The sequence below is a fragment of the Hippichthys cyanospilos genome, chromosome 3 (genome assembly GCF_059441005.1).
Source record: "Hippichthys cyanospilos isolate Australia breed blue-spotted pipefish chromosome 3, RoL_Hcya_1.0, whole genome shotgun sequence".
In the NCBI taxonomy this organism is placed as follows: domain Eukaryota; kingdom Metazoa; phylum Chordata; class Actinopteri; order Syngnathiformes; family Syngnathidae; genus Hippichthys; species Hippichthys cyanospilos.
In genome coordinates, this window is record NC_142371.1 from 4,890,001 (window position 1) to 4,914,534 (window position 24,534).

The window sequence follows — 24,534 nt, forward strand, 5'->3', positions numbered from 1 at the left end:
GGTTCTAAACGCATTAGCTATTTAACATAGGTTTGGATTGCCCGTTATACGACATATTCGCCTTACGACCCCAACTGCGGAACGGATTAATGTCTTAACACAGGGTGTTTTATATATATATATATATATATATATATATATATATATATATATATATATATATATATATATATATATATATATATATATATATATATATATATATATATATATATATATATATATATATATATATATATATATATATATATATATATATATATATATGACTCATATGTAGCATTAGTACCTGTTGAAAATAAAAGTAATACAGTACATAAAAAAAGCTATCGTATGAGTATATGTCTATTAATTTTATGGCCGTAGAATAACTGTCATGTAGTTTGTGACTGAGGGTGATGAAACTGAATCGGCTTTTTCATTCGGTACGTTGAATGAGGTCATACCCCCGTAAGCGAGTGTCTATTTTTAGGGTTTCTTGGAATTGCATGAGAAAACAGGACAAGTTGTTATAACCTCCATTTCCCAGGATCGCTTCTGTACTCAGCGTTAAAAAATACTCAGGCAAATCCTGTCATACTAATAAGAATAACAAACAATACTAAAAAACAAAAAACAATGCCTCCGTACGGTGGTAAAAAACGAGCAGAAAAAAAAAGTGTATGTGTGCTCAACTGGTATTTGTACACTATCGTTTTCACGTCAGTGAGGTACGTTTGAAGTGGGGTTTGATCAACTCACACTCCATCGTGTTCCAAGTAGGGAGAAAATGTTCTTCTTGGCTACCTTGACAGGGTTTGACCGGCTCGTGTTAAATTTAGAAAACGTGTAGGAGGCAAGCTGTGTCTGCGCCAGTATGACGACTGAACTATAAATAGTTGAACGTCAATTAAAAAAAAAAAAAAAAAATGTCGACAGGCAGGGCGATAACGCCCTCTGTTCACCAAACACCCCAACAGGTGCATTGTACATCAAAAAAAAAGAAAAAGAATGAGATATAGCGTAGAAATCGTGAAATTGTGTATATGCTGCTATAAACGCGATTGGCTCACAGACACTATATTTAAATGGGACGATTTTCGTCCGGCGCTTGAAACGAAGCATTTTTTTTTGCATCTATAAATCTCCCAAGCACCCTTTGTAAACCAGCACCTGTAGCGTACACACAACCAGGTGGGCAGACACTGCTATCTGCTGGTCACTTGCGGGACTGCGTCAACTCGGCATACTATCTATAAACCTTAATCTCGTGAAATTCAGTAGAAGTATTCATCCACCCATTCATTTTCTATGGTGTTTATACATATATATATATATATATATATATATATATATATATATATATATATATATATATATATATATATATATATATATATATATATATATATATATATATATTATTTATTTATTTATTTATTTATTTATTTAGTTAGTTAGTTTTGTCCCTCATGTCTTGAGCGGGTGTACTGATTGAATTAAGAGAGGAGTGCATAGTAGCAAATGGAGAACCTTCCCATTGGTGGAAATTTTGGCTAAAGGATTAGGGTCCTAGGTGATTAGTTGAGATTAGTCACATATTTGTCATTGTCATGAATTTACAGCTGTTCACAGGCTCTTATTTCATTTATCACTTCAAAGCATTCTTGCTGGCCGCTTCCTTACTGTTGGGCTCAGTGGACAAATATGCTTCAAGAAAAGTTCCCTCCAGTCTACACATTTCCCACAGACCCGCTCATCAGATGTCAATGTGTTTTTTGACGAAAATTCATTCATTCATTCATTTTGCTCTCTTGAGATGTGCATCCTGCTTTAAGTCTATTTTGTATTCCTCCTTTTCCTCTCGATCATGATGGTACATGGCAGTGACAGCTCTTTCCACACGGGAGTTGCACAATCCAAGTGCTTACTATCCCTCAAGTGGAATGTTCAAGAGCAAGGGTGCAGTGCGATTTAAGTGCATCGGTAGAAGGATCCGCTTGAATGTCACCGTAGTGAGCTCAAGATGCCACGACTTTGAAAAAAGAATCACTCAGAGCCATATATATATATATATATATATATATATATATATATATATATATATATATATATATATACACACACACACACACACACACACACATACTGTACATACACTCGTAGGCCCAAGGACTATTCTAAATAAAGTACACAGGTGGTAGAACATTACAATTTCCTTGGGAAAATGTAGAAGTGAACATTTGAAAATGTAAATGTTTGCAGAGTATACAAACTTTGTTGAATATTGACACTTTTGACATCATGAACACTTTCACAACTATGAATATTGTCAATTTAGTAATAACAACATAATTGAAATGCAATCTAAGCAAATTTGTTATTGGCGAACTCTGTATTGATCATAATCAATACAGTTTTTCCTTTGAATCCTGCTGCAATAGCAAAATGAGTCAAAAAGGCTTAGAATGTTCTAAAGATGCCACAAGATGACACTATAACACTTACTACCTTTTTCCAAATGAAGTCAACTCACTTGAGCGTAGTTCCTTGGCACCATGATGTGACAATGTGGTGGTGCTAAAGCAATATAGCATCAGCAACTAATGGGACAAATGGTAGGTGTTATTGATATATTGATATATTCTGAGCTGAACCCTTGGGCACTTTCAGTCCACAGCAAAATACAAAAAAGGTGGATTTTGCTGCCGAAATCACATTGTGCAAACACAATATTAATGAAAATATGCTTACATTAAGGGTGGCTCAGTGACGCAGCGGTTAGCTCATACACCTCACAGTTCAAATCCACTTCGCTCAGACCTTCCTGTGTGGAATTTGCATGTTCTCCCCAAGCCCACGTGGATTCTCTCCAGGCACTCCGGCCTCCTCCCGCACTCCTAAAACATGCATGGCAGGTGTAGTGGACATAGTAAAATGGCCTTAGGTGTGATTTGGTGCGTGAATGGTTGTTTGTCTCTGTTTGCCCTGCAATTGGTTAGCAACGAGTTCATGATGTCCCCCACCCACTGCCAAATGTCAGCTGGGATAGGCACAAGCAGGCCTGCGACCCAAATGAGGATAAGTGGCTACAGAAATTTGATGGATGGACATTAGTGGGGTGTATTACATATTATAGTAAATACATTTTGTTTTACATGACATTCCCTTTGAATTTATTTTGTGGCAAATCTCTATCACTTCATACCTCAACGTTAAAGCATTACTATTGAGGTTTACTGTGGCCTTTACAAACTTTTAAGCAGCAGATGAGCGCAATTTAGCCTTGAGCAAAGACCTACTATACCCTTAAGATTATAAGTATAGCTGCCACAAGGTACCCCACAGCCCTTCCTGCCCTTGAAATATGAGACTAGCATGGAAAGTTCAGCCCCATGGTGAGGATAACCCACATTCTTTCAGTGGAGCCCCACTCCCTCAATAAACCTTCTTACTTAATAAGTTATCACTGCAAATAAATCCACCTTAGAATCACAGCATTTAATCTAGAGAAGTCAAATTTCATAGTTAGCACTAACTATGGAGCATGTTATAAGTACTTTTTAATCTTCAAATGGTCTTGCATGCATTAATCAACCAAGTAAATATTTTTCAACTGTCTGTGCCTAAAAGTTAGCCTGAGTGAGCCAATGAGCACTTCCGCCATGTTAAGACTTAGCAGGGCTATTGTTTTTATTGTAACAATGGCCCAAAGTTTTTTCCGTAATGATCAGTTGTGGTAAGTGAAATACAGAGCCACTTTCAAGCAACTGCCATTGGTTAAATTATACAGTACTGTACTTCAATATTACCCAATTTTGGATGTGCACTTTTTTAAATGTCTCAACAAAAGTTAAGCATCTGATGCGGTTTTCCTAATGTAGCTTGCTAAACACTGAGTAAACGTACGTCGTAGAAATAGAAAATCCACTTAAGCAACAAGGGGAACATGCAAACAAAAAGGAGCGAAAGGTTGTTGTGCTGACGAAACCATCAAATCGAGATTTTTAAAACCTCTTTGTAGTTCTAAAAATGACCACTAGGAAGAAACAATCTTCCAAGTTTTTGTCTTTCTGGACGTTAAATGCCAAATTGTTGTCAAGTCATAATAACAATTTGAAACATTATCTAATAGGATTTGACAGACTGTGGCAGGAACAAGCATCTGAAAGTTATCATAGTGTTGTTTTTTATGTTAAATGTTAAATTGTGACTAAACATTGCTTCCCAACCTGCAATTTACAATTTTGCAGAAATGTGTTTGTTTAAATGCTAACCTATCTTAATAGTGAATGAAATGCTGAAACAATCATTGCGTCGTTTGATTCCTCACCTAAATTTAAATGAAAAATATTTAGGGAAATCATCCTTTCGAAAGAATCCTGATAGAAGCTGTACAAAAAGTCGACCTCACGTGCAGTCAAATCAACTATTCAGCTAAGTTGCGTCAGCAAGCGTGAGCCAATAACTTCTATTTTTCATTACGGAAAATATTTCGGCCAATGAAAATTCTTGTTGCTGGGATGTACAATATGGCGGCGGTAATGTTGTGGAGTTTCCGCTACTCGTTTACTGCATGCAACCAGGCCAGGGAATTAGCATGTTAGCTAAACTAGTGTCACGCTAGGCCTTCAGCAGACCAGCGACTCCGATAGCAACACGATCAAACACTTGTTCGTCAAGGAGACGAATAGCCCTTTACAAGTCTGCATGAGAACAATTAGATCCACAGAAATATGGTGGTTCTCAAAATTCGAGACCAGGTAAGAGCGCTGTGCCAAAGACCGAAAGCTACGTTAAAAGATAACGTTTGACTGCTAGCTTAGATTGTAGTTTATTCCAGCCTACTTTATGTGATTATCTACCTGTTTCAAATCGCTTCCTGTACACGTGAATTTTGGATTTAACATCAAATGCTACGCGGTCATTTGCGACATCGCAGTTGGGTAACTAAAACCCGAGTGGTCTTTTGTCGTAATGGTGAAACCCATCACTTATGCATCACATGACCCATGCCCAGCTAGAATCAGTCCTGAACTGCTAACAGGACCGCTTATCTGCAAAAAAAAAAAAAAAGCCAGTCCACTCTTCACCGCTAACGAACAAAGACATGCTGCATAAAACATACATACATTGGCCTGAACAGTTGCTTTTAAGTTTGGTCCTTGGTAAATGACCCTCAAAAACCTTTTGGAGATGCGTACCATGGCAAGAGAGTGAGAGCTACTGACTGTGATGTTTATATCTGTGACATTTCGTGGTAGCCTCTTTTTAGATTTTAGCTTTTTGCATGAATGCTCCATTGCGTCATATGTAAACAAGAAGGGATCGTATATCAAGATAAGCAGGATATTACCAGTAGATGGTGGCTATTGTGGCACTATGATAGGGCAAGCTCAAGAAATGTGATCCTCTGATGAAACTAGTAAATAAACACGGAATAACCTCCCCTTCCTCAAAACAAACAAAAAGTCTGGCCGAAATCATTATTTTGAGTCATGCAAGAGCCGAAGTTGTTTTGATTTTCGTTGTTACTTGCATATGTAATGACTACTTAGTGGGTATAATAGGAGACGTCGGTGTGTCAGCGAGCACTTAATCCAGTATCACGCATGCGTATGTGTTTTGTCATCATGTGCTCTAATGATCCTCTGTTAGTGCAGTTGCTCTAAGAGCTGTCTCCATGGTGACGGTATTGAAGGTCTTGAATGAGGCAAGGAGCTGCTGGACGGATATAGAAAATCTCCTGCAACAGTTGAGCTGGACCGGTGCTGAAAACAAAACGCAGATTTGTGCCACACACAGGGTCAACATGAGACACTGTGAGAAACACAACTGCCCAATTGTTAACTTGAATTGCCCCTTATAGCATCTGTTGTGCCCTGCACATTTTCATTGACATTTCAGAGTAACTTGTCTTCTGTTACTAAGTTTTACAGTAAAAGTCAAGCTTGTCTCTGTCCGTAGATTTGCATTGGACTTGCATTGGATGAGATGTATTGATGTATTGTATTGGCATGTTTCTTTCTGATTCAGTAGTGTGGACTAATTCATATCAAATACTTTACCCGTGTAGTGTATGCTTTGCCATTTTCTTTAAGCTCATCATCTGGTTCAAGAGCTGATTGCATTTAGTAGTAATGGTTTCCCCATTACTAGGCCCCATGACAACGTTGTGGCAAATTGGATTGATGCTGTGATACGATTATTCTGTAGTGTCACTCTTGCTGTTGTATATCTTCTTGATCCTAAATATTTGGCAACCCACACTGTATGTCAACGTACCTGTGAATGTATTTAAACACATTTTCTCATTGTGATAGCTAGCAGTACTTGGTAAACCTGTTCTTAGTGCTGCTCAAAATGTCATAATGAGCTGCATGTCATAATTGAGTAATAGGATGAATGGATGGAGGTGACATTTAAGTGACAAATAGTAATACTCACAAAAATTAGTACAGGCACTCTAGATACTCTGGACATAATTAAAATGTCATTGCTAGATATTGCTGTAGAAATTGTTGCACAATATTTTGCAACACATTGAAGCAATCTTAAATATAAACAAGAACTGTTGTTCAAAAACAGTGTATATTTTTTTCTGTGAGGTAAATGCAGTTTGATATGATTTTTTTTGTAGAGAGATATTGTTAATTTGTTAATTTAACATGTTTTCAACACAAGTTGAATGCAATGCAAATGAATGCTTTTATCTGACTTTGATCAATCAAGATGCAACCTTACATGCACAGACCATCTAATAAGACAACAGTGTGTTTATTATTTCCTCTAAAGATCTTAACATTGGAAAAATCAAATGTATCCAAATGGAAGCTAGGATTTTTTTTCTATCGTGGCAGAAATGTAGAGGTTATGTTTGGATGAGATTGGGGAAAAAAATTAAGAAATTTACTTCAACTTATTAATTATTTTTAACTTTAACTCTATTTTTAATAATTAATAATAATAATAATAATTAATAATAATTTTAATTTTTCAGTTTTAGACTAAGATGTAACCCGTACAAACGCTGTAGAAATAATTACCAGTTGTTGAAATTTGCTTCTCTTTCTTTTGTTAATGCTAAAAAGGATACATGTTTAGGAATACTTAACAATTTTTATAGTCTAATTTGTAGTCAGTGCGTTGAGTGGGGGGGTGAAAAGTTTTCTCTTTTCTAGTGGGGGCTTGGTAAAATATAATTGAAAAGCACTGGCCTAAAGGAATATTTTGTAGTTAACTGGCAATGCCATTATGTTCTTTTGAATTTGTATCTGAAAGTTGAAACCAGCTTGCTTGAGTATTTTCATTGTATTTTGTCCTACGAGATAAAATATTTCCTTCCATTGTGGATTCTCTACCAAACCACAATGTTTATTAGGATATAGGCAATTAAACAGATGAGTTAGGTGTTTGTACTGATTGTTAAGGGCGAGGGTTAATTTGTTGTTTGTTCCATTCGGATGCTTTCTCCTGAGGTGAACTACTGCAAAGATGCATGCAAGCGTTTATATGTCAGCATTTGAAAGAACCCAAAAAAAAGAACCCTTCTTTTTCATTCCGCAGCCTGCTTTGCTAAAAGCAATTTTCAATGTGGACCCTGATGAAGTGCGCTCACTGATATTCAAAAAGGAGGACGTAAATGCCCAGGTAATCTTCACAGATTTTATTTTTTAACTTTCTTTGGTGGGAATGTTTCATCTTGCTTGTGTTCTAGTGACACACTATTTATGCCACTCTTTATCTGAGTCATACTTTTGGGGCTGAATAAACTATATAACATCAGACACATATTACATAAATCAGTTTCCATTTTTTTATAGGACAATGAAAAGCGGACGCCACTCCATGCTGCTGCCTACCTTGGAGATGCAGAAATTATAGAACTTCTAATCCTTTCAGGTCTGTTTAATTTTACAAGGCAAAAGTCAAATTTGAGTTCTGCAGCAGAATGCAAAGTAGAAATTACGAGTTGTGTAGTAATGGTAATACTGTATGTCGTAATGTAATGAGTAAGGGGGCCACATCTATTTATGCTAATACTAATATTACCCCAAGGCTTGTTCATACTTTATTCACCCAAGTGAATTAACTACCCCTCTTTTCAATACCATTTATTATTTGTGATGTTGTAACCATCTTTGAAGTTACAAGAAAATGATGAGAATTCTGAAAATGATGCCACATATTGCTCTCAGAATATAAATATCAATCCAAAAAAAAGATTATTCTTTATACTCCCAAATATTTCCCTAAATAACTGCAACTAACATTTTTGCATACACACCATGTAAATGCAACAAAAGTATCTGTTACAATGTCGCTAACATGAGTATGTGACAGTGGAAGTCCGTTAAAGATAAATTTAAGCTTAAGAATGCATTTATTTGACAATAATTCAACCAAAGTTCAATCTACAGTCATACAAAGGGGTCAGTGCTGGGACAAATGCTATTTGACATGTGTATGAATATTGAATAACATTTGTAATATCTCCAAATCTTTGGAATACAACTTCTTTGCAGATGACGCAAACATTATGGACCTTGGGGATAAGTTGCAGCTATTTCTTTCTTTGCTTACTGTAGAGATTAATATATTTGACAAATTGTTAGGTGGAAGTAAGGAAATAACATGATATTTGGTTTATTTGATGACTAGCCTTAAATTCTCACGACAGCTATCAACCAATTCATTAAGCATCCGCCTGTTAGAGTGAAAAAACAAAGTATCGAGGGTGTCCAAGTCCAGTCCTCAAGAGTCACAGTCCAGCCTGTTTTCTATGTTTCCTTTCAACAAAGACATCTGATTCAAATTATTCAAAATACAGTGGGCCCCCGGGTTACGAACTTAATCCGTTCAGCGGCTACGCTCGTATCTCGAATTGCTCGTATAGCGGGCAATCCAAACCCATGTTAATTCGTGAGTGCGTGCAACGCGCGCAGAAGCCTTAGGTAAAATCATCACGCTGTATACATAAATTAATATTAAGTGACATAATCTACTGTACAGTTGCATTAAATAACAAATACAAAGGATAAATGACTTTTACCTTTGGAAAGACGTGACTTGTGCTGAGATAAGCAGAGATGAGCAGAGATGAATGCTCTAGGTCAATACGGTAAATCAGATATGCTATTGGTCTTACAGTGTCAAAGTAACTTTTTCAGTCAGGGTTTTCTCTACTTCCTTCCATCCCAACCAGCTGTGCCATCAAGCTAGATAAAGGCGTTCGGCCAATAGCATATCGGCACTTCTGTGATTGACGTGTGACACCGGCCAATAGCATCTCCGTGAGTGAGACCGGGTGACCTTAATCGACCAATAGCATATTGGCGTCTCCTTGACTGACTGATAATTATTTGCACTTTTTTTTTAAACGGTTGGAATGTATTGACATCTTATTGATTAAAACACATTTAAATCTGTGACGATTTTTTGTCCTGCAATCGGCACACTTAATTTCATGTCAACTGTTTTTCCCGACGTGAATTGAGCACGGTGGAAGCGGAGAGGTGGTTGTGTGTGTTGCATTTACTAGGCAGCACACTTATGGCTTGTTCGAGCGTCAGTTCAACTTTGGTTACAACTCACAAAATTGCAACAATGACGCTGTCCCAATGCATATCGGGAGATCGCCGACTAACCTGACATGCAATCTTGTCTAGCAACCATTATATGGCGCTGTATCATCACCCGTAATAGGGTGCAGAGATTAACCTTTTGAGTTAATACGACAACGCATATAGGCTATTGGTCTTACAGTGTTACAGTAACTCTTTCAGTCATGGTGCAAATCACGGAGATACTAAAACATCATCCTCTTATTTCTTCCTTTACCGCTGCTAGTAATTTTAGAAGCTATGTCTAACAGATAAAGTTTGCAAAGTCTTCAAAACATTCCGTTTTTCACTCATTTCGTCTACTTCCTTCCATCCTGTCCCATCAAGCTAGATAAAGGCGTTCGGCCAATAGCATATCGGCATTTCTGTGATTGACGTGTGACGCCGGCCAATAGCATCTCCGTGAGTGAGACCGGGTGACCTTAATCGACCAATAGCATATTGGCGTCTCCTTGACTGACTGATAATTATTCGCACTTTTTTTTAAACGGTTGGAATGTATTGACAATTAATTAAAAAAAAAACACACATTTAAACCAATGACAATTCTTTGTCCTGCAATCGGCACATTTAATTTCATGTCAGCTGTTTTTCCCTTTAGCTGTACAAACACTACACTTAAATGGTAATATATTTAGACACCGTGAGTGAGACAGTCAGTGTGAGATTGTAAGACCAATAGCGTTCACGTTATCGCCATAAGTATCTATTAATGATTGTAGATGACGCAACTGCTGAATATAGTGACGCAGTTAGGCGAGAACATTTCTACATACTCAATGGCTGGTTTGACGGAATGCTCGCAAGACGAGAGGTTTGCTCGTAAGCGGAGGACAAAATTCTCCCTGATCCATGCTCGTAAGGCGGAATGTTCGCAAATCAGGATGCTCGTAAGCAGGGGGCTGACTGTATTAGATTAGCTCATTAGCATAATTTGCAGAATGCACCCCTGGATAATATAAAAATTATCTTTTTTGTAAAAATGGTAACAGTTATTATTGCCAAAGATCCGATCCAACTAGCCAACCACAAAACCACAAAAATCTCAAACGTCAGCCATCTTCCTACGGACAGTCAATCCACAGTCAGAGTCTTCTTCCTTCTCCCACCTGGCCCATCTCTTAACCAACCCATCCAACAAAAATATCACAGATACTTTATGGTTCTCAAAGTCAGTCTCATTTAATCGAACTGTTGCAGAAATGTTTGTAACACAGCTGCACATTTGCCATTTTGGCTGGGCGATATGGCCCCAAAAGAAGATCACATTATTTTTTCATAGCGTCCGTTAAGACCCATGTGCATTGAAAGCGTTTAACTTTTCATGCTGTAAATATTGAAAACATTTATCCCTAAGTTAGCGCAGGTTGTATCGTTTTTGTCCTTAAATAGCCTGACTGCTAGTGTCCCCTGACTTGTGTTGTAGGTGCCAGAGTAAACGCCAAAGATAGCAAGTGGCTCACTCCTCTGCACCGAGCTGTTGCCTCCTGTAGCGAGGTACGAGAATGTCCCTCAGACTGTCACACTCACACAGACAATAGCAATGGCACATCACAGAGGACATTAAACATGTGAAATTACATGTATTACAACGTATTTCTAATTTGTGTGGCAGGAGGCTGTACAGGTGTTGCTGAAACACTCTGCAGACGTAAATGCCCGAGACAAGAACTGGCAGACTCCGTTGCACATTGCAGCAGCCAACAAAGCAGTCCGCTGTGCCGAAGCACTCGTCCCTCTGCTCAGCAATGTTAACGTGTCGGACAGAGGTGGCCGGACTGCACTGCACCATGCAGCCTTCAGTGGTCACCTGGAGGTAATACAGTGAAACCATATGCATGTTTTGATAAACTCACCTGTTTGCCTGTTTTTGTGCTCTTACTGTCACTCTGTAATTAACCATTAGTCAATATCTAGGCTCAAAGTTGTTGTTTTTTTTTTTTTTTAAATATCTTTGTTCTTTCATTGAGGTGAAACTACGAAGTTGTACTTTTTTGTTTTTGGTCTCTGACTTGACATTTTTATATTCACTCATCACAGTATAAACACGTAATATAATGAAATCCAATACAACAGGTCAGTATAAGTGTTTTTGTGGTGTTATATCATACTGAAAGTTGGAATGTTTTTGTTATATCCTGACCCAGCAATACTACGTAGACCATTGCGAACTTCAACTACAATTATGAAGTATATGTTGAATGACTACTTCTGATTTCTCTGCCAAACAATAGTAAATCCTGATCTTATGCCCAGTCATATAATAAATGGAAAATCACATTCAATTGGCTGAGCGTTACACTGATCAAATTACAAAACTCACAAGAACATTGAAGTGATGAAAGCCATAATTAATAGACATATTTCAATATGTTCCTTCCACATTATTTACTCAGCAGTATGAGTGTCAGCTCTTGCAAATCCTTCATGTTCCACCCACATATCTATTTGCCAGATTTGTGTACTTCAATGTCTGTTGGTTATTTTAAGGGAGGAAATGCCTGGTCTAATCAAGTAGTAATTCCCAAGCTTTAAATCAAGCTGCCTTACTCTTGTGAAACATTAATTGTTGGATCGCATGTACTCATTTGTCCTGTCTATGACAAAGTCTATTCCTAAATTACAGTGTCGCCGCACAATTTTTCAGCAATGTCTTTTATAGAAATATCTATGTCAATTCAGCTATTTTAGAACTATCCACTTCAGATTGGTTATATAAAGCACAATCCATTTCAAATCCAAGGGATTAGAGTCATTAACAAAAGCTGGGAAGTGTTGTCCTTACATAGAGTATACCTCAAGTTTAAACTTTCCACACATAAGAACATACATATATAATGTATATATACACACACGCACAGTATATGCATATTGTGATGTGCAAGATGTGCCAGGAAAGGCGGAGTCCACAAAGGCGAGGTTTTTACAAAATCTAGTTTTACTTAGCCCAACAAAGTTCAAACAAAAGATATCAAAACAGGTGATCTGAGAGCAAAAACTGAAAGTCTATTCTCTGAATTTGTAAGTACTTTCTTTTACAAAGTTCAAATAAAAGTGATCAAAAATAAACAATCTAAAGGCAAAAGTCCAGAGCTAGTCTGTTCTCACTTCCCTCTTACTTGAGTGTATCATTCTTCAGTCTTTAGTGTCTCTTGTGTCCTCCTCGGCTCCCCACTTCTCTCCTTTTCCGTTTAGCCAGGTCAGCTTTTATCAGGTGGCTTAAGCAGCTCCACCTGTTGATGTCGTGAAGCATGCTGGGTGATGTAGTTTCTGGAACATCATCCATTGTGGGTGACGTATTTTGTTTGAAGCATTGGCATTGGCTTTTGAAAGGAAACAATTTGATTTGATGCTTAATGTCTTTATTGGCGGAGCAAATATTGAAATGCTTTTTTCAAAATAATAGTTTGGTAGTTGTGATACTTGTGTAATGATAGTTATGCAGAGCATGTGATCTAAATAAAAAGGATTTGTTGCTCATATTTTCTATGACTTGTGTTTTAATTATGTGCGTGCCTTGTTTCCAGCAATGTTCCATTCCTAGTGTTGCTTAACCCATGACTCATTGCTCATTTTTATTTATTACTGTTTTTTTTTTTCCCCCCTCCTCACTGATGCTGTCAGATGGTGCGGCTCCTGCTCTCTAGAGGGGCCAACATCAATGCCTTTGACAAGAAAGACCGGCGTGCAATCCATTGGGCAGCTTACATGGGTAAAAAGAAATCCTCTTCTGTTATGTAATTAGTGCTTGGTGTAATAAAGAACTGCAACTTTATATATATCGTCAACCTGAGACCCAGCCTATTCATTTGTGTTCACTGCAGCGGGCGTTAGTTTTTGACGTATATCTTTTGACTCATTCGAGCTACCCTATCAAGTCATAGTGTGCACAGTAGAGGACATTCTGGCCTTTCCAATGATGTCTCGTTTGTTTGGGTGGGATGCAGTTGATTTTGGTGTCTTTCTGTGACAATATTGAAAATACAATACACATTAATAAACTGGGTCTCAGGCAAATTTTATACATTACTTTGTTGTGCATTTTTACATAATTGAGTAAGAAGTGCTTATTATGATTTAGCAACAAATCCCTAATCAAAACTACTGCCATATTGTGTGGATGGTATAACTTGAAATTTCAGGTCACATTGAGGTGATCAAGCTGCTGGCATCTCATGGTGCTGAAGTGGCCTGCAAAGATAAGAAATCATACACACCTCTGCATGCAGCTGCCTCCAGTGGGATGATTAGTGTTGTCAAATACCTCCTGGACTTGGGGGTGGATGTGAGTTCTGCCCACTATTCTACTTTTCCACTTTCAATGTTTTAAGCATAATTGTTTATCAGGCATGGTACATTGTTTATTCTATTTTATTTTAAGATCAATGAGCCCAATGCATACGGCAACACGCCACTCCATGTAGCTTGCTACAATGGTCAAGATGTGGTGGTGAACGAGCTAATCGAATGTGGGGCGAATGTCAACCAGGTGAACGAAAAGGGCTTTGCTCCCCTCCACTTTACCGCTGCTTCCCGGCAAGGCAAGCTATGTCTTGAGCTGCTTGTCTGCAATGGGGCTGATGTCAACATCAAGGTGCGTGGATGTTTATCTGTGCAATTCCGAAAAGCTTGCAGTATCCTGTGCCACTGCATCAACTTTGCTATTGGCCATAATTTTTAAGTTCAATTACCTAGTCAACATTTGCAGGATAACCCTAAAAAACCTTTTTTGAAAAGCTACACTTTTTCACCAGCATGGCTCTTTTTTAATTTAGAGTAAGGATGGAAAGACTCCTCTCCACATGACAGCAATCCATGGAAGATTCTCAAGGTCTTTAGCTATCATTGAAAATGGTAAGCTCGTCCAAAGCAGTTTGAAGTGTCTCTCATTGAACAGTAAACTAGCAACGGTGTAACTCATAAACTTCTTCTTATTTTTTTTTTAATCTCCCGTGCCCCCAATCCCGCACACCATTTAAGGTGCTGAAGTTGACTGTGAGGATAATAATGGAAATACGCCACTGCATATTGCTGCACGATACGGTCACGAGCTGCTCATCAATACGCTCATTGCCAACAGAGCTGACACCGCCAAGTGAGTATACCCTGTCAAAAATACACCTAATATGTTGAAGGAAATTTGCAACTAAAATGATCCAAATGATTCATCAGATGTTGTAAGATTATATCCTATCAATCACATAAGTCTTGAATTGATTTTAGACATTTTACACCCCACAACGTTCCAGTATTCATGCACTTGGGTGAATTTAAATGAACTGACACACATTCAAATCGTGAGGCGGACGTGCTAACCAGTGCGACACCTAGCCGCCTTGTAGTTTACCAGTTTTATATATTTTTGTTGTTGGAGGTAAGGCTGCACAATATTTCTCAAAAATATCACAATAATGGAACCTTCATTATGCATATTGTAAGGATATGCAACAAGTTTCATATAGAATTTTGTGCTTTTATCTGACTTTTTATCTCACTGTTGTAGCTGACCAGTCAGCTACAACATTAAATGTTCCATCCAATAGTTGAACAGTAACAGGGGCATTAATTAATCACTTTTTTAATGTATGTGTGTTTGTGTGTATGGATAATACATCTGCTTCAAAATTTAAGTTATTACAATTACTTCTGAAAAAACTGAACCTGTTACTTTGCCACGTGTAAACAATATTTCTTTCATTACAAAATGAAAGTATTGTTTCCTTCAGTAAATGTTAAATACCACAACAATATCAATATTGCAACATCCAACACCCAAGTCACATATATATGTGTTTTTTTTTCCAATACTGTATTGTGCAGCCCCTATTTAGAGTCGCTCACACTGCATCGTCAGCCATGAAAATTTTAATATTTTTCCTTCTAATGTAGCTGAATAATAATATAATATACATCTTTGCAGACGAGGGGTCCACGGTATGTTCCCGCTGCATTTGGCTGCTCTCAGTGGATTCTCTGACTGCTGCCGAAAGCTCCTGTCTTCAGGTAACTCCAGTATGAAAGTTCACTAGAGTTGCGTCCAGTTGCTCATCATTCTTTCTTATCAGGTTTTGATATAGACACTCCTGATGACTTTGGAAGGACTTGTTTACATGCTGCAGCTGCTGGAGGGTGTGTGTTTTTACAGCTTACTGTTTTTAATTAATATTCCAGTTAATCACTCCTAACAAATCTCTGCAGAAACCTGGAATGTCTCAATCTACTTCTCAACACAGGGGCAGATTTCAATAAAAAGGATAGCTTTGGCAGGTTTGTGATGATGTTCAATAATAGTGTTCTGTTGCTGTGGCAGTTAGGCGTTTTTGTTTAAATATGTCAGCAAAGCAACGTTTACCTTTCCAGGGCCTCTCTGCACTATGCCGCTGCAAACTGTAACTACCAGTGTCTTTTTGCGCTGGTGGGCTCGGGCGCCAGCGTGAATGACGTTGATGAGAGGGGATGCACTCCGCTCCACTACGCTGCTGCTTCTGACACTGATGGAAAGTCAGTTATGCATTAAGCATTTAACATATAATATTGTTAAAACAATAAATGGGATTTCATTGGCATTCATATGCAAATTCTCAAACTTTTTGTGAGGCTGGTGATATGCATAGGTTTCTGAAGGTTTGCTTGTGTTATTGTTATTGCTGATGATCAAGCATATTTTTTGGACGTCGATCCAAAGTATCAATCCCACCAGTCAAAAAAAATGCATCATGAATTAAAAAACAAAACAAAACATAAATTGCACTGAACATTTAGACACATGTTTTTAACACGTTTTTTGGGGTGAGATTTTACTTTACAAAAACAGATACTGTAAACAGTTGAGCTCGGCACCCAAAATCCCTGTTCCCTTTATGGTGTCGTTAGTTGACTTTCTTTTTAGTTTGACGATCAGGGCGGTTTTCCCAACCTTTATTTGAGTCACAAACTGGTTGAAACATGTTCATTCTTATTACGGACTGACAACCACGGTGAGGGTGACTTGCTAAACACAGTAACTTACTAAATGAACCATTCACGAATAGTGAATACACCTTAAAATGTAAATTAAAAAAAATAAAAATACATTATAAACTTACTTATGGCATTAATTACTGGCAAATGTGCATGATCAAATTAAGATGATATGATTGATTGCTGCTTTGGTTTGTTGGCTAAACGACTACTAAAGGCTAAACTAGGATAAACTTCAAGCTCGGGTTTATGAGCTGGTGCAAACTGAAACTCCTCTTGCATCTTCATGCTTTTTACGTCATCACTTATCATGCTGCTTGATCAAATGATTCAATAGCCTTTGTTTTTTGTCATGTTTTTTGACAACGTACCTGAACTATGGCTTCTCTTGAAATTTGTTCGCATTGCTCCTGAGATATTGTCAAACAAGCGATCAGAATGAACTATCTTACAAAAAAAAGAAAAATAATATTCGAAAGATGACACAAAGTGATCATTGTAGGCCACCAGCTGTGCATTCCGCTGTGTTTTGTGTTCGGCTCATTTTTTACTATTGCTTCTATTATTTATCGATTTTGTTTACTTCAACTTGCAAAGTTAGAAGAAAATGCTGAATTCTGATTGACTGCAGTAACGCGCATTTCTGCCGCATCTGATATCGTAAATTTGCTCACAGCTCGCACTAGTCATATCACAACTCTCAATCACTGTCACCCAGCCATACTTATACTGATGGTAATCGACAGGGTCAGGGTGATAAAGGGGCAAATGTATATGCTTTTTTTTCTTTTTCCTCGTCGGTTTCATTGCAGTCCCTTTACGAATGGGATAAAGCCTGGTGCTGCTCTGTGGCTCTGTGGTTGGAGACCACTGAATAAGGAAGCAGGGATTTGGGGTCAGAGCTGTAATTTTACAATGATACCAAAAAAAAAAAAAAAAAAAAAATTGCTGTATTGGCTGAAGAATATGATAACTGGATAAATGGATGATTTGAATTGTAAGATGTAAAGCATCTCTTTTGTGGCTTCAGGTGCCTGGAATATTTACTGCGAAATGATGCAAATCCAGGGATTCGGGACAATCAGGGTTACAATGCTGTGCATTACGCCTCTGCATATGGACATCGCCTTTGTCTGGAGCTGGTGAGAGCATCACTATCGACTGCATGCTGTATATAACACACTGCACTTGATGTTACTGATAAAAGTATTGCCTCTTTTCCACAATAATTCTAGATTGCAAGTGAAACCCCACTAGATGCGGTGAGTTGATTTTGTGAACTTTCTTTACTGTAAATATGGTATATCATCAAATTGTGGCTTTCACTCTTAATACTGTAGATCCATGAAATTAAGCTCTCCTCTCACATAAAACCTGCTCCAGACTGTAAATTCTTTATACTACCTCAATTTGAAAAAAATATTGTAAGTGCACTCGGCAACTGTTTGAGGAAATGCTGTATTTAAACGTTTGTGCGTGACTATGATCTGAGCTCCAAGCCCAACCAAATATTTGAGTTTTTAATTATTTGTAATTTTAGTTAATGGAAACCTCAGGGACAGACATCCTCAATGACGCTGAAGTCCGAGCTCCAATAAGCCCATTGCACCTTGCTGTAAGTATAATTTTTACCTCTCATGTTTTTGTTGTTGTTGTTGTTGTTATTTGTTGGGTTGGTTTATTGGTTCATTTGGATTTTTGTTCGTGTGACGTGAAGGCTTATCACGGTCACCACCAAGCCATGGAGGTTCTGGTGCAGTCCCTTTTGGATCTGGATGTGAGAAATAGCCAAGGGCGAACACCTTTAGACTTGGCTGCATTTAAGGGCCATGTGGAGTGTGTGGATGTTTTAATAAACCAGGGTGCGTCCATCTTGGTCAAAGACTACACTTTAAAGCGAACCCCAATTCATGCTGCAGGTATGGGCCTGGTATAAAAAACCTTACTATGTGTTTTGAAATATATAAATTCATACACAATAATATAAATGTTCATCAAATCCCTTGCAGCTACTAATGGTCATTCAGAATGTTTACGTTTGCTTATTGGAAGCGCTGATCTCCAAAATGCAGTGGACATTCAAGATGGTAACGGACAGTAAGTCTTTTAATTTTTTTAAATTTAAGAATTTGATTTTGGTCTGAGGCGTGAATCTATGTACGATTAGTTTTACTTTTTCCCCCCCCTCAGAACCCCCTTGATGCTCTCGGTTTTAAGTGGTCACACAGAGTGTGTATATTCTTTACTAAATAAGGGAGCTAGTGTGGAAGCCAAAGACAAGTGGGGCAGGACGGCCCTGCACAGAGGGGTGAGTGTAATGGGTGTAGTGGGTGTTTTCATACAAGGAAAAAAAAAAAAAAAGTCAATCATTGTGGGCTGCCATCTGTAACAACATTCATATCTGTTCTTGATTTTTATTTAATTTGCAGGCTGTCACTGGTCATGAAGAATGCGTGGAGGCTTTGCTTCAGCATAGCGCCAGCTTCTTGGTTCAAGACTGTAAAGGCCGCACGCCTATCCACCTGGCAGCAGCCTGTGGACATATTGGTGTATTGGGAGGCCTGCTGCATGCTGCCCAGTCAGTGGAAACACCTCCAGTGTTAACAGACAGCCTAGGCTACACGCCACTGCACTGGTCTTGCTACAATGGTATTTACATTAAAAATGAAATGGACTGTAGTTAGGTATGTTTAGATAATTACTGATACAGAGGTCCCCAGTTTGGAATGCAGTTTCATTTCTATGGTGATGAAATAAGCCCGATTTGTAGGAATGCACTTTGGTCTAGTTACCCTTTTCAATTACATTTGTAAAGTCCTATATACAAACATAATTTTTGGCAAAACAATTCAATTAAACCCACATCTATTGCAGGTTTTGCGTTGTACTTACCCCCCGCAATAAGTAAAAGGAATCCCCTTCAGTCTGTGCCCAGCTGGGCCTCAAGAGTGCAAGCCCGGCCACCAGGCATTTGCGGTTGTGCCTCACCTCACAAACTGGCTCCAGATGGGGGTCCTGGAGACAGCCCAAAATTTGTGTTCGTTATAGGGGTCTCAGAGCCATGCTTTGTCTGGTCCCTTGCCAGGTACCTGCTTGCCATGGTTGACTACACGGGGAATATGCCCCATAAAACTTGTGATTAGGTACACTGGTATATACAAACCTCCGCCACAGCAGTAAGGTGACTGCACCGGAACGGCCTTCCAACAATGCAAAATATAAAATACATATGTGTATATCAAGTATTTTTAGTGACAGTTTTCATTAAAGCTGTGGCTGATATGTCGATATATTGCAGTGATGCAATATGCGTATTGCAAAACAACGTTCAGTTTACGATATGTGGTGGAAGTTTTTGAATGCCTTACTTTCATACTTTCATTTTTTTTTTAAACAACCCACTCCAGAGAGACTTTCGTATCATGATTTTTGTCATATTATGAATCGTCTTTTACTTGTAAATCATTCTAAGAACTTCAAAAATCACCACATTAAATCTTAAAATACATTATCTTTCAAGTGAGGCGACATGGGCGCAGAGAAGGGGAAACAGCAGAAAAAGAACACTTTATGATATGAAAACAATGTTTCAATCATTTCAGGCATTGTAGTCAATCTTAAGGTTCATTCTATCCATTCATTAAAAAAAAAAGAAAAGTTGTTGTAGTCTCGTCACTGGCACACAACCTAAGTATTTTACATGACGAAAATTCCTGTCCATGGCACTGAAAGAGTTAAAGAATGATAATGTTTCCTTCTGGTTTTCAATCATTGTTAATAAATAGCTCATATATTTGTTTCCCAACATTGCCCAATATATCACAATACGTATTGCAATACGCCTTTGCTGTATCACAATGTATCGTAATACACTTTTAAGACACAATACCCAGCACTATTTTTTATGTTGGAGCCAGCATAAATACAAACATGAAAAAAATTGGAAAAATAGTTGCTCAGTTTAACACTAACAGTGAGCCCGGATTCTTTCCTCAAGGTCATGATACATGTGTGGAGGTTCTGTTGGAACAGGAGGTTTTCCAAAAAGCGGAGGGCAATCTCTTCAGCCCCCTCCACTGTGCTGTGTAAGTTCTCCAATCATTGATGTGTGAGGATTGAAGAAGGGAAGTAAAAAAAAAAATAATAATTTTTTCTCATTTTCTCATTTTTTTTTCTCTTAAGTATCCGTGACAATGAAGGTGCTGCTGAAATGCTTATAGACACCATGGGCCCTGCCATTGTCAATGCCAAAGACAGCAAAAACAGGTGAAACTATGATTGTGAAAGCAACTTTAATGCTTAATAAATAACCTTTATTAAGCTATAAAAATATATTTTTTTCCGCCATGATATATGTCAATGAAGTTAAAAATGTTTCTTTTTTTTCCCCTATATATAATGTCATCCATATTGTTTTCAGGACTCCTTTGCATGCCGCTGCCTTCACTGACCATGTTGAGTGTCTGCAGCTTTTGTTGAGCCACAACGCTCAGGTCAACAGTGTGGATGCTGCAGGAAAGACGGCACTCATGATGGCTGCTGAGAACGGCCAAACCAACGCTGTCGGTATGTTCGCTGCTCTGCTCACAGGCATCACTGCCGTTGGGCTGAAAACCTTTACTTCCAACGCCCTCCCCGACCCCCAATCCCTCATCAAGCCGACAAATATTGTTATTGGTCATTCTCTGTGTGGTTCTGTCATTTTCACAAATTATTGGCTAATCTTAAAATAACTGATCGATAACGATGCACTGTATATGGTGAGACATGAACGTTTTCGTTTGCCACGTTTTTGCCTCACGCCAGCAAAATATAGCGAAGAAACAAACGCATATGAATGTTACTTAGTTGTATCTATATGTGCCATTCTCAATATTAAGAGCTCCTGGTGAGCAGTGCAAAAGCAGATCTCACACTTCAGGATGCTGTGAAGAACACTGCGCTTCATCTTGCTTGCAGTAAGGTTAGTACAATTTACAACCACTAGAGGGCTTTCTTTCACCTTAAGGTCGCTAATACTGTACTTTTAGAGTCAACTTCCACATGTGTGCCAAAGGCACATTGATTCCAATTGTGATTTCTTGGCTACTTGGTCATTTTTTACATTGCTAATCTTTATTTGCTTTTCACAGGGACATGAAACCAGTGCCTTGTTGATATTGGAGAAGATTACAGACAGAAACCTCATAAATGCCACTAACGCCGCCTTACAGACGTATGTGTTTCTTGCAATAGTTTTGTTTTGTGTCCTCCTTGCAGATAAGTCAAATTGACATTTTCATTCAGTGTCCATTATATCACTATCAAATGATTTCTCTTAGAAATTTCTCTGAGAAAACCTCATTTGAATTAACTGGAATTAAAAGAACTAAAGTTCAGACTTGTCTGACTTTTTGGGGTCTACAGATTTATCAGAGTAAAGTTTTAACACAATAAAATTCTGCCAATAAGTCAATCCATCAAGTCCACCCATTTCTATTTCACTTGAACTTATTGGGATTGTGGGTGAGCTGGCTTTCTCTGTTTGACTCCGGAAAGGCAGGGAACACCCTGGACTGGTCATCAATGATGTCACATCTTGTACTGACAGGGACATCATTGCACTTAAAGTGACACTGTGTAAGATTTAGACCGTTTTTCATTAAAAATGAATAAAATAAATCATTATACATTAAAAAAAAACTTGCAAATAAATGTGTTCTTAACGACCAACAGTATGTTTTAAATATAATTGTAGATCTAGTTATCATTATATTACATGGGGGTAGCACTCCTCCAGAGGTCGCCATGTCCGGTCTAGCTATGGACAACAGGAGGAGTAGTGGTTATTGCTGCATTTAACGTAATGCCCCTAAAGGTGTCACAGGCGAAAAATTACACATACTCCCTTGGAGGGTTGGCCGAAAACCAAGAACGGCTTAGCTTATGGCTGTCACATGAACAAACCCAGAAAACTGGTGAGCTTTAATGGTTGATACCTCAGCCTTGAGAACAAAATGCATTTTTAAAGCATGACAGATAAATTAACTGTAGCCAAAATGTTTTTTTTTTTTTTTTTTTTTACTGCTGAAACAAGCTAAAGTAAATTATTCCTAAACCACTTCTCTTCTGTGCTATAATCACACAAGTTTGAAAACTGTGAGGCGAAAAAAAATTGGGTATCATGCATGCATGTCTGCTCATGATAAAGTTGTTTATTATGCTTGTATTGTATTCTGTATATTGTCATAAACAATTCCCCCAAAATGTTAATTTAGTAAAATGATCAATAGTTTTCATGGACATTCATGGTCTTGTCCAACTGTGAATATCTGTTTCTAGAATTATCAGCAATGTTCTATCTGTTTTGCAACCTGACCTTCTACCCAATCCTTGTATTTTCAATTCAAGGCCTCTGCATGTAGCTGCAAGGAATGGCCTGACAGTAGTTGTGCAAGAGCTGCTCGCCAAAGGAGCCAGTGTCCTTGCAGTTGATGAGAATGGTAAATGTACTGTTTCTATTCTGGAGTGTGATAAACACATTAAGATACTGCAGTAAACACTGGATTGTTGCCATTCACTCAGGTTACACACCCGCCTTGGCTTGCGCGCCCAACAAAGACGTGGCAGACTGTCTCGCCCTCATCCTGGCCACCATGATGCCTGTGTCCCCCTGCGCCCCGGCGCCTGCCCTTCCGTTCGGTGCCATTAACCACTACACCACCAGCCCCTCCAAGAGCGTCACCTTTGATAGCCTGCCTGTGCTGCGTGGCCAGCACAGTTCCTACTGCAGCTTCAACAACATTAGCCATCAAGATGTCTTCTACAAAGATGAAGAGCTCAACGACTCTGACTCCGAGACGTACTGAAGGACTGGAAACTGCGCGAAACGAACACACACACTGTGTCTTAAAGTTCACACAGGGCCAGCTTGGTAGTTGGTAGGGCTGAAGAAGAGACAAGCCCCTTCAGGAGCCTTAAACGTCATCCCCTCCCGACTTCATCCAGCACCAGGTGTCCTTCCAGCTGATACAAAGCTACACTGACTCAGTACATACGTGTTTGCACTCGATGGGCATACCGCGACCGTTTTATTGCAATAACATGCTGATGGAAGGACGGTAGCAGCTACCAGAAAGCTAAACCAGCATGGACCAAAAAGATGTGGTTGCATTTAAGTAACCCAATTTCAATTCAGTGTACATGAGTTTGTTTGTTTTGAAGGGTGTCTCGGTTGGTTTATCTGGAGGCGGTGCAGCCGTTTAATTTTTTTGTTTTCTTTTTTTTAATTTTAGATGTTTGTGTGAATAGAGGTAGATTCTTCTACGCACCACATCTTTCAGAACGCACTTGTCCTTTCTGTCCAGTCTGTCACACATGGCTTTTGTGATTGTTTGAAATCGACATTTTAAAATATCCTTGTCTTTAACACTTATCTTCTTGAAAAGAGCAACAATTTACGTCTGGTTATTTTATTGATGATCCATCTCACCCTTGTGTATCTGACCATCATAGTTTAGTCTCAAGAATAAATTATTTGTGTACTTTGGGGTCCTATATATATGTGCTCATTTTGTGCCTTCATTAGTTACTGAGGGAGGAAAGTGTAGGTAGCTCTAAAAGCGGTGGTAGGCAAGTAAATGCATCTGATGAGGTACAGGCTTGAGTAAACGAAGGAACAAATCGCATTAAATTTCCTTTGATTAGCTGGTGCGGTTTGATATAATGTTTCAAAAACAACCTACTCAACTCACAAAGTTCCTGCTTTACTCTGTTTAAGAGTTTGAATCATACAGGAAAATATCGGAATAGTTTGTGGATTTCCTTTGTGTATGTTTTCTTCAGATGGGAATGCGATGTATGTATTAAAAGAAAACAGGGACTTCACGCTTGAAATTATATACAGCACAGTGTGTATATATAATCTTTACAGGCAGAAGAGATTTTGTCCCATATTTGAGACCTTGTCGTGTGTTTGGGGGGTGGCTCAGTG

General features: G+C 38.4%; 1 protein-coding gene and 1 long non-coding RNA gene across 3 annotated transcripts in view; one reads left to right on the forward strand and one right to left on the reverse strand.

The window, feature by feature from the left end:
* Positions 1 to 4,645, reverse strand: part of LOC148425564 (uncharacterized) — a 7,558-nt gene extending 2,913 nt beyond the window's left edge. The window contains exons 1-3 of one of the 2 annotated variants that reach the window (XR_015865005.1): positions 4,313 to 4,645; positions 2,734 to 2,879; positions 2,491 to 2,582 (exon numbers count right to left, since the gene is read on the reverse strand). This is a non-coding gene — a long non-coding RNA (uncharacterized LOC148425564). The remainder of the gene's footprint in view (positions 1 to 2,490; positions 2,583 to 2,733; positions 2,880 to 4,312) is intronic. The other variant, XR_015865004.1, reaches the window with a different exon arrangement.
* LOC148425565 (serine/threonine-protein phosphatase 6 regulatory ankyrin repeat subunit A-like) lies at positions 4,499 to 24,100 on the forward strand. The gene is made up of 28 exons (XM_088409694.1): positions 4,499 to 4,742; positions 7,546 to 7,629; positions 7,803 to 7,881; positions 11,029 to 11,099; positions 11,218 to 11,418; positions 13,227 to 13,314; positions 13,745 to 13,887; positions 13,984 to 14,196; positions 14,378 to 14,456; positions 14,583 to 14,697; positions 15,523 to 15,605; positions 15,668 to 15,731; positions 15,801 to 15,869; positions 15,963 to 16,103; positions 17,593 to 17,704; positions 17,798 to 17,824; positions 18,103 to 18,177; positions 18,280 to 18,481; positions 18,572 to 18,659; positions 18,753 to 18,870; positions 18,992 to 19,211; positions 20,560 to 20,647; positions 20,745 to 20,828; positions 20,983 to 21,128; positions 21,443 to 21,525; positions 21,695 to 21,777; positions 22,953 to 23,044; positions 23,127 to 24,100. The coding sequence occupies exons 1-28, from the start codon at positions 4,716 to 4,718 to the stop codon at positions 23,408 to 23,410; spliced, it is 3,159 nt and encodes a 1,052-aa protein (XP_088265820.1). The 5' UTR covers positions 4,499 to 4,715; the 3' UTR covers positions 23,411 to 24,100.
* The last annotated feature ends 434 nt before the right edge of the window (positions 24,101 to 24,534 follow it).

What these genes read in the sequence shown, in the direction of transcription:
- LOC148425565 (XM_088409694.1), top strand. Translation starts at nt 4,716, where the DNA reads ATGGTGGTTCTCAAAATTCGAGACCAG. An exon ending in AGAACTTCTAATCCTTTCAG is followed by an intron (nt 7,882 to 11,028) that starts GTCTGTTTAATT and finishes CTTGTGTTGTAG; the next exon opens with GTGCCAGAGTAAACGCCAAA. An exon ending in TCCTGGACTTGGGGGTGGAT is followed by an intron (nt 13,888 to 13,983) that starts GTGAGTTCTGCC and finishes TTTTATTTTAAG; the next exon opens with ATCAATGAGCCCAATGCATA.